This window comes from Magnolia sinica, chromosome 16 (genome assembly GCF_029962835.1).
Source record: "Magnolia sinica isolate HGM2019 chromosome 16, MsV1, whole genome shotgun sequence".
NCBI classification, from domain to species: domain Eukaryota; kingdom Viridiplantae; phylum Streptophyta; class Magnoliopsida; order Magnoliales; family Magnoliaceae; genus Magnolia; species Magnolia sinica.
Window position 1 is genome coordinate 70,209,610 of NC_080588.1, and position 10,887 is coordinate 70,220,496.

General features: G+C 41.9%; 1 protein-coding gene across 1 annotated transcript; it reads left to right on the forward strand.

Moving 5' to 3' along the window:
* The first annotated feature begins 837 nt into the window (after positions 1-837).
* Positions 838-5,278, forward strand: LOC131229683 (cytochrome P450 CYP82D47-like). The gene is made up of 2 exons (XM_058225668.1): positions 838-1,815; positions 4,306-5,278. Exons 1-2 carry the CDS (start codon positions 877-879, stop codon positions 4,927-4,929), a joined length of 1,563 nt encoding a protein of 520 aa, XP_058081651.1. The 5' UTR covers positions 838-876; the 3' UTR covers positions 4,930-5,278.
* Positions 5,279-10,887: the final 5,609 nt, after the last annotated feature.

Sequence of the window (10,887 nt, forward strand, 5' to 3'; positions counted from 1 at the left end):
ACAGCAGTGACCCCTCTACTTGAAATAGATCCAAATCTCAAGTGGGCCACAATACAAGACCACAATGTTGACTGAACATTTACTGCTAAAAACTTTCTAAAGTCGAATGTAATTTTTATTTGCCATCCAAGCTGTTGATTGGGTCACATAGACCTGGATGAAAGGAGAACACAAATATCAGCTTGATACAAAACTTATGTATCCCCCAAGTTTTTAATTTTGGACATTCAATCACCACTATTTCCTGTGGTGTGGTCCACATGAGATTTGGATCTTCCTGGGTTATGCCCTAGCTAACATGATCTGGAAAAATTAGATAGATGGACGGTGTGGATAAAACACATACATCATGTCGAGTCCCATATAGTACCATCTTCTTTTTTTTTGTTAGTTTGTTAGTACACCCCACTGTGAGTTCATACTTTACTGTTAGTCACCCCCACTAGGGGATCGATGCCAAGACCTCAGTGTTGAAACGAGGTATCTTTCACTTAGTCTACCACTTGAGCTATGGATCATGGTGTCATATAGTACCATCTAGCAACTAGATTCCGCGTCCATGGATAACGTGATCGGAAGGTTAACCACGGCTGGAAAAGAGCATCTGCATTAGGGGGCGCATTTGATGATGTCCCCAGTCAAATTACAACAAACAAGAATTATGTGTTTGTGGGGGACATGGATTGCTTACCGACAATGCTCCGTGGGCCATCATGATGTATGTGTCCTATCTACCGTATCCATTCCCGGGGTTTCAAAACCAGGGGTTCCGAATCCATGGGGTTTCAGGCAAGACCCATTCGGGCTGTGTCAACCATCATAGCGTCTATAAAGTATATGTAGATTGCATTATTCGCTTCCACTCCAAAGCCATCCATGGAATTGCTACTCCAATGGCAAGCTCTAATCGGGCTTTTCACCTTACTTCTTCTCTACAAACTATGTTTATCAAGGGCTAAGTTTAAGAAGATTAATCCGAACCAGGCACCTGAGCCATCCGGCGCATGGCCCATCATCGGTCACCTCCACCAACTAGGCGGGCGTGAGCCAGTTGCTAGAACGCTGGCAGCCATGGCTGAGAAGAATGGCCCAACATTCATGCTTAGGCTTGGTATGAATCGGACCCTTGTTGTGAGTAGTTGGGAAGTGGTGAAGGAGTGCTTCACCACCAACGACAAGGCTCTCGCTACACGTCCATCTAGCGCTATCGGTAAGCATTTTGGCTATGACTATGCCATGGTAGGCTTCTCCCCTTATGGGCCATACTGGCGTGAGATTCGCAAGATCATGACACTAGAGATTCTCTCAAACCGACATCTTGAATCGTTCAAGCACATCCGTGCCACGGAGATTGATACATGTGTTAAAGGGATCTATAACCTATGGGTGAATAATCGGAAGGAACCTGTTACGGTTGAGATGAAGCGATGGTTCGGGGACCTCACTTTCAATGCGACCGTCATGATGGTTGCTGGGAAACGTTTTTTCGGTACCAATATTTCTGATGATGAAGATGAGGCGCAGCGGTTCCGATGTGGAACATCCGAATTGCTTCGTCTGACTGGGGTGTTTGTAGTGTCTGATGCACTTCCTTTCCTTAAGTGGATGGATTTGGGAGGGCACTTACGGGCCATGATGAAGACTGCTGAGGAGTTGGACGTTCTCATTACTGGGTGGTTGGAGGAGCATCGAAGGAGGAGATCTGCAGGCGAGGCGGCCAGGAAGGAAGATTTCATTGATGTGTTGCTTTCGATCATGGAGGATGCTCAAATCTCTAGCTATGACCCAGACACCATCATCAAGGCTACTTCTCTGGTACGTTCCTAAAGCAAGTGTATGAGCAGGGTCGCAACTGGGCTTTGCCCATGAGTTTATGGAAATACATAGGCCCTTGTTCCTTAGCTCACCTGCTGAGCTGGCATGGGTTGGGCTTGCTTGGACTTGTGTCTGTAGATCATGGGCCGATCCTTAAAACGATTGGATATACCCTGTTAGCCACCCTACGTTCGGACGCGGATTTCCTGTGAAAGCCTTCAGCAGTAGGGCTGAAAGTTGGGCGGGTTTAACCCAACCGACCCCTGGCCGACCCGACATTGGGTTGGGCTCGAGCAAGATGTATGGGGTTCGGTTTCAGGCTTATGCTATACAAACACTAACCTGGTAAAACTTTGGTCAGGCTCCGATTGAGGTCTCGGTTGCCCGACCCAACCTAAACCTGATCAATATATAAGTTACTTATAAATTATAATCGAGTACATATTATTTTATTGGTTCACGTCATTTTCAATGACTCAAGCTAACAAGATACACCAGATTTAATTCTCTCTCCCAAATAGATTGTGTGCTACACAACACAACTTAGAAAAAATAAGACGCATATTAAAATGTAATAGACTAATGTAATAACAAAAATATTAGTATGTATCCACCCAAACAACCTGACCAAGCCCGCTTGGGTTGAGAATTCCCAACCCAAGGTTGGGTTGGATTGGGTTAGGGTTGAGGTATAGGAACCTTGGGTTGGGCTAGGGTTGATTACCAACCCGACCCAACCCAACCCAACCCAACCCAACCCACTTTCAGCCCATTTTGTAGTAAATTCTTGTGCTGGGAACTAGGTCGGCCCATCGTAATGTTTGTGAGAAATCCACTCCGTCCATCTATTTTGAGATCTCATTCTAGGATAGGTGACAAAAAATACGCAGGATCAAAGACTCAAGTGGGTCACATGAGATGGAAAAATAGGGAAAGAAATGCCAACGGATGAAACATTTGTCTGCCCTTGACGTTTATACGCCATCTAAATCATTTATAAGATCATGATGAACTGGAAAAAAAAATAAAAAAATCATCATGATACAAAACCTTTGTGGCCATCTGAATGTTTCAACTGTGGTTGTTCAATCCCTACTGTTTCCTCCCATGTGGGCCCCTTAGTCTTAGATTCGTCTCATTTTTAGTCACGTCCTTAGATGATCTTACAAAATAGATGAATAGGTGGACCACACAACAAGAAATGATAGGAATAAGATGCCTACCCTTGAAAACTTCCCGAGGCCACATAAGGCTCTGGTTAAGTTGTAATTTTTGTGCATTTTTGGAAAAGCAATTTTTTCTTAAACGAAAGTAATATGTTGAACCGGAGGAAGTTGCCATTAGGAGAGTGACCGTGATCGATCTGACAACCAGATCAGCCCTTGAGGTCCTCGGATCTTGACTTAATGGTCCACATCATAGAAACTTTCGTGATCAAGGGCCTAATTCATATAATGGGCAACGAAGATTTCTGCAAAGGATTAACTATGAAAATAAGATTGGAGAAGTCATTGAGTTTAGATCTAGCCGAATTTTATTTTTTTTTCAATGCAAGCCGGTAGTGCTCGGCCAATCAAGGAGATACCCAAATCCAGAACTAGGGCATAAGAGCGAAGGATATAAGATCAGTAAAGAAATCCCAGCAAAGGTTTCACCACCTCGACAATCTATAAAGTGAGCAATTGAAAAAGAGTTAGCTGGAAGCTCTATATCAAATACATCAATCTACCTTTTAAATTATATTTAAATATATCTTTCTTTGCATAGCTTAGCCTAGTTTTACATTGGTAAGTAGAAGTAAATTTCTGCAACCTTAAGTTGTAGGATCGTGATTATCTAAGTTTCGATTTAGCTAATCACATATGTTTCAATCGTCTATTCCGATAGACGTATCAGGTATTAATCTTTTCCTTTCTCTTTTATTTGCTTGGTTATTTCACAACTTGTCAATTGTAATGAGCATCATTTTTGAATATTGATCAAATCATTAATGCTTTGCCTCTTTAATCTGCTTGTGTATTCTTATACTTCGAGAAATGTTGAACCGAGAGTGCTGGTGAAAGAACAAGTCCTTAGGTTCATACAATCGTGACTATTGTCAAAAGGAAAAACAAAAAATCATTTGAAAGGGCTAACCCTTATCCTTTCAGAAATTGGCTGAACAGAAGCATAAATATTGGTGGTTGAGAGAACCTTGAATCATATATCTCAATCTCCAATTAGTTCAGCTCAACATCAGGGGAACACCGACAGTTCACTTAAACTTTAAGTTGAGTAGTTTGGACATTTTACCCACACACGAAAACTGAATATAAGCCCTCATACACACCTAAGTGGCCTAATTTGCTTGAATTAGCAGCAACAAATAACCTCAAAAGGAGGCCATTAATTATATGAAAAAAAAAATCCTTCATTTTGCATGTGAGTATACTTCACATTGATCAAGTACTATGGATGAACCCAATATCTAATTTAATTTCTATTTCGTAGGCTGTTGTTGGCGGCGGGACAGACACTACTGCAATCACACTCACCTGGGCCCTCTCTTTACTAATGAACAACCGCCACGTATTAAAGAAGGCTCAAGCTGAGCTGGACCTCCACGTCGGTAAGGACAGACATGTGGAAGAATCGGATATCAAGAACCTGGTGTACCTCCAAGCCATCGCCAAGGAGACTATGTGCCTGTACCCAGCAGCCCCACTATCGGGGCCCCACGAGGCCATGGAGGACTGCCACATAGGAGGCTTTTACGTCCCTGTTGGCACACGGCTATTGACAAATATCTGGAAACTCCATCGGGATCCGAATGTGTGGCAAGACCCGTCGGAGTTCCAGCCAGAGCGGTTCCTCACTGACCATGTGGACGTGGATGTTAGAGGTCAGCATTTCGAGTATGTCCCATTCGGATCGGGCCGGCGAATATGCCCAGGGATCTCGTTCGCTCTCCAAGTCCTACACTTGACACTGGCCCGTCTGATACACGGCTTCGATCTGGCAACTCCCATGGATGAGCCTGTGGACATGACCGAGGGCATTGGTACAAACATAATAAAAGAGAGCCGATTGGAAGTTCTCTTCAGCCCACGTCTTCCCTTTAAGCTTTATGAATAGAAGAGTGGGTAAATGTAGAGAGCCCAAGTCATGTAGTTGCGTGCATGATCAAAGCCATTCAACACATGGACCCGTCTTAAACATTTCCTGATAAATTGGTGAGTGGCTGGTTAGGAGATAAAAATAAAAAATGATGAGTTGTCTATGCTCAGTGAAATTGTTTTGCCTGCCTGATAAATGGGCCAGCCGGATTTCTGAAGAAGGGAATGTTCAATATGGGTACCATCAAATGAATGGTCCAGATCTCACGTACATGTGCGATGATGGCATCATCAATGCTAGATCTGACATTATATACGAAGGTTGTGAAGCGGGTTATAAACCTTTCCTTATAATAAATTCTTATGAAGTGTGCTATGTTATTCTCTGGTATACATGTATAGATTCTTATGAAATATGCTATGTCATTCTCTAGTATATATTTTTAGATAAGGGGCAAACCCAACTATTTAGATGATCCAACTGGTGTTCTTGTCTTTTTGAAGAACTTTTGAGGCAAAAATCAGCCTTATCGGCTCATCAAGTGGGCCATGGCATAATTATTTTTTAAAATAAATAAATAAAAACAATTGATGGCCACCAACATCATACAAAGTACGCATGTGACTCACATAGTTTCGGATATCATTAAGTACCTCTGTGGGGCCCAACGTGATGTAAGTTTTTTATCCACGCCGTTCATCGATTTTTTTCAGATAATTTTAAGATATTCCACGTAGTTCATCGATTTTTTCAGATAATTTTAAGATATTATCAAAAAAATGAGACAGGTAAAGGGATTAAGTGGGGATTGAATGTCCACCATTAAAAAATTCTTAGGAGATGGAGAAGTTTCAGATCAAGCTAATAATTGTTTTTTCACTTCATCCACATCTACATGACCTTATGAATAGGTTGGATGGTAAAAAAACATCACGGTGGCCCTTAGAAAGGTTTCAACAGTGGGTGTCATTATCACTGCAGCTTTCTTTCGTGTGGTCCACTGGACCTGTGGACCTGATTCATTTTTAAGTTCAAACCTTAAAATGATCTGAGAAAAATTGATGAACGGAGTGGATAAAACACTTACATCACGTCGGGCCCCACAAAGCCCTGCCTGGACGGATTACCGTCCAGGCGGGGGTAGGACGAAATCCGCGTCCAAGCACATGATACTTTGGAAAGTATTCGCAAGGGATGCGGATTGCGTCCAACCCCTGCCCGGACGGTAATCCGTCCGGGAAGGGCTCTGTGGGGCCTACCATGGTGTAAGTGTTTTATCCACGCTGTTCATCATTTTTCTCATATCATTTTAAAGTATGATCCGAAAAATGTGGTAGGTTCAAGTCTTAATTGAACCACAAAGTGGGGATTGAACTTCCACCATTAAAAAGTTCTTGAGAGCTAGAGAAGTTTCGGATCAAGCTTATATTTGTGTTTTCACTTCATCCATGTCTACATGACCTTATTAATAGGTTGGATGGTAAACAAACATCACAGTGGTCCTTAGAAAGGTTTCAATGGTGGTTGTCATTATCACTGCAGCTTCCTTTGGTGTGGTCCACTGGAGCTATGGACCTGCCTTATTTTCAGGTTCGTATCATAAAATGGTATGATAAAAGCGATTAACGGCATGGATAAAACACTTACATCACTGTGGACTCCAAAGAGCCCTGCCCAGACGGTAATCCGTCCGGGTGGGGGTAAGACGCAATTCGCGTCCATTTGCAAGATGGTTAAGAACATCCTGTGGAAGACACCACATGTAAATAAACATGGTTATGATTGACTAGTAATGGACCCACAATTGTCTGTGATGGGCCCTGCACGGAAATAGATATTGTTATCTTCAACTAATTACAATGGCCTATATGGTTAGGATTATGTCATCATATGCTTGCGTGAAGATACAAATGGTTAGCATGGCAAGAAAAATGGGCTCACATAATTAGGATCATCAAAATGATAGGCCTCACATGTTGATTTGATCAACTAGCAATGGGCTTATTGTTTACACCTGGTCCAATGCAGGCTATGTTATTTAGTGAGAAGCTGTCACATGTCGGCACACTTGTACAAATGGCAGGAGGCAAATTTACTCGCATAAATATATGCTGTCAGCACTTATCCGTCAGTGACATGTAGCATGTTAAAAGCAACCTCACTTAGAGCTACACGCACGTCCACTAGAAAAAGGCGAACACCATTCATAAGGCATGTGACCAATGCACCAACCACACTGTGACCCTTACGTACGTAGGAAGTTTCCAAAGTCATATTGACGGTGGATTCTTCACAATGTAGCTTATGCACAACATTGTAGATACCCCACTTAGGGGCCAACAAACTGATCAGAATACTTAGTCCAAACTAGTCAACTCAGTCCAACCTAGTCAATCCCGTCAACCCAACTAATCCAAAACCAAGCTCAACTTTAGGTTCATGCCCAAGCCCAGTTCATGCCCATACCTAGGCCCACTAGCATTTAAGACCAAAATAAGGAAAACACTAAGAGAAATAGGAGTAATACACCACCCCAGTAGCTCACCTGCAAAAAATGGAGAGGATCCATGTGGTGGGGTGGTGACATTAGCTGGAATTCCTAGTAAGTGCATTAGCAAGGGAAAAGACACTGTTGTTCTCACCCTTAGCCAAAATTACACCCTTTGCTATCGATCCAACCACCTAAACTGCACCATGTGGCAGCAAGCAATCTAAGCCTTTGAAATCTAAATATTCTCTTAACCTTTGAACATTTACAAGTGAGCTTAAGGAAGAGTAGAGTGAGAGAGGGAGAGAGGGATCTAACCCACCCATCCACCAAAGAAGAGTGAGTCTCAGTGAGGGAGCCTTTCTAACCTTAAGTCAGCCTTGCCCAACCAACCTTTAGCCACTTACGCACCCTGAAAGACCAACCCAAGCCACCCCAGTCAGTCCTTACAACAAGTCCGTCCACACACTTACCCTACTCTGATCAAGCTTCATTTAATACTTGCATCAACATTGTGCATCACTCTCTACTCCAACCCCCTAATGGTCTAGTCGATCTAAGTGTATTCTCTACAGCTCATTGGTGTATTAGATCTTGCCCATAAAAAACTTAGATTGACTAGGCATTGATTGCAGGGTAGATTTATCTGGCCTGGGCTATCGCTTATTGTATGCATCACATCGCCATACTACATTGCAAACTCATTTGCATCATCAATACACGAGAGTTAACCTTAATCCTTAATAGTTTATTTAGTCCTGTGAAGTAGAGACCATACAGTTTTACATGCTAACAGGATGCCTAGCTAACACCTTCCCTCTTTGTAACTGTAGTCTCTTACCTAAAATTTTCAGTCACAAATTAATTGATCGTTTTAGGACATGGAATCATCCAATTCATTTTCCTAAGGTTTCTAAAGGGTCTAGCTAATTGTGGAAATTCGATTAATTGGCTAGTGGAGACTCTAGTGGGCCACCTAACAAAAAAAAAAAAAAAAGAGGAGGGAAATGCCCGTTGAAACCTTTCAAGGATATAAAACTCAAGTGGTCACTCAAACTGTTCAAAAGCTCATACTCACTTGGATGAATCAAAAACACAGAAGATAAATCCTTATACAAAACTTTTGTAGCCCTGTAAATGTTTCAACGAATGGTGTTCAAATCCCTATTATTTCTTGTGGTGTGGCTCACTTCACTTTTGGATTTGCCTCATTTTTAGCGGTGGCCATGAAAAACGCCGGTAAAAAGGTGCGACCGCCGGTAAAAGATACAGCGACACCGCCCTTTAGCGGCACGTGTCCAGCTACTGGTAATTCTTATACTGACAGTTTTTTGGACTTTTAGGGAGAGTGAGTAAATGTAGAGAGCCCAAATCATGTCATTGCGTGCATGATCAAAGCCATTCATCACATGTGCCAGTCTTAAACATTTCCTGGTGAATTGGCGAGTGGCTGGTTAGGAAATAAAAAATAAAAAATGATGAGTTGTCTATGCTCAGTGAAATTGTTTTGACTACCTGATAAATGGGCCAGCCGAATTTCTGAATAAGGGAATGTTCAATATGGGTACCACCAAATGAATGGTCCAGATCTCACGTACATGTGCGATGATGGCATCATCAATGTTAGATTTATATACCAAGGTTGTGAAGCGGGTTATAAACCTTTCCTTATAATAAATATTTCTTATGAACTGTGCTATGTTATTCTCTTGTATACCTATTTATAGATTCTTATGAAATGTGCCATGTCATTCTCTAGTATATATTTTTAGATAAGGGGGACACCCAATTATGTAGATGATCCAACTGGTGTTCTTGTCTTTGTGAAGAACTTTTGAGGCAAAAATCAGCCTTATCAGCTCATCAAGTGGGCCATGCCATTAAATAAAAATAAAATAAAATAAAAATAAAATTTGATGGCCACTAACATCATACAAAGTACGCATGTGACTCACATAGTTTTGGATATCATAAGCACATGATACTTTGGAAAGTATTTGCAAGATGGTGCATAGCTAGCAGCCATAGGTTTTTATTATTATTATTATTAAAGAAAAAGAAAGGTGGGAGTACACCACTTGTAATTTTGATGATGAAACAAAAGGTTAGGCTCACAGGATTGGCTTGGATTTCGTTGGGCTCACAAGATGGGCTTGGAATTGCTTCGGCTCATCCAAGCCCATTGCATCCCATGATCCACATCCTTAGCCAGACTTTAGACTTTCTCCTATTTGGATCGTTGAAATTGAAAAGCAACATTTAATTTCACTGAGAATAATAGTTAAAAGAAATATTGGTAGAAATGAAACACTATTTCTTATATTGTTTGTTTCAGTACCGATTTTTCTGAGAAAATTGGTCTAATTTTCCATTTTATTTTGGCAGACCACCTCATTTTCACAAAAAAAGAATTGGTATACATGTCAATAAATATCCTTGACCAATGGCATATCTTTTATTGCCACATATTTGACAAACTTGTTTAGGATAAATAGTAGTGGACCGCACATGGTTAAGATCATATAACAATGGGGCCATTGTAGAAATACAGATGGTTTTTAGACACATTGCCATATATGGAAATAGAAATCGTTAAGATAGACTAACAATGAGACCCAGATGGTTAAGAACATCTTGCTGCAGACTCCACATGTAAATAAACATAGTTATGATTGACTAGTAATGGACCCACGATCGTCTACAATGGCCCGACACAGAAATAGATATGGTCATCATCAATTAATTACAATGGCCTATATGGTTAGGATTACGTAATTATATGCCCGCGTGAAAATACAAATGGTTAGCATCTGTAGACACCCCACTTAGGCTAACATTTCAAGAAGGCTAAGACAACCCAGGAACCATGATCAAATCCTAAACCAAACCCTAATCCCAGCCATAACCTAACCCTGACCCAAAAATCTCAAAACTTCCAAACCAAGACCCAAAACCATGATTCAAACCGTTCAATCCACACATAACCCCCGCCTATACCTTATACCTTGACTAGAACCCGTTACCCGAGCTTAAGCCCGCCTGTCTGAGCCATAAAACCCCAAAATGAGACCACCGATCGAACCAGCACATCAAGCAAAGCCCACACGCGCGAACCTGGCCCGAACGAAGCCCGAGCGGTAGTCTGACTACCGCCGGCGGTACTTGGGGTGCCGCCACTCATGACCCGCGTGTGGACAGCTGTCCCAGCGTCCAAAAGTCAACTTTCCCCTGGATTTACCCCTCCCATCTTCACTATTTACCGTTTTACCAACCCCAAGAGTCAATGGGAGTATGCCATGTGGCACTCCTCTCCATAGCCAATCACAAGCCTCCATGTCATCATTTTAACCCTCACCTACCCCCTATTTATAGCAATGCCATTGGAGAAGGCTATAAATAGCCCTCTCCTCTTCACATTTCAACAACAACTCTTCACTTCCAAGCTTAAGTGAGAAGGAGAGTGAGAGGGAGAGAAAGAGGAAGAGAGT

What these genes read in the sequence shown, in the direction of transcription:
- LOC131229683 (XM_058225668.1), top strand. Translation starts at nt 877, where the DNA reads ATGGAATTGCTACTCCAATGGCAAGCTCTAATCGGGCTTTTCACCTTA. An exon ending in TCATCAAGGCTACTTCTCTG is followed by an intron (nt 1,816 to 4,305) that starts GTACGTTCCTAA and finishes TCTATTTCGTAG; the next exon opens with GCTGTTGTTGGCGGCGGGAC.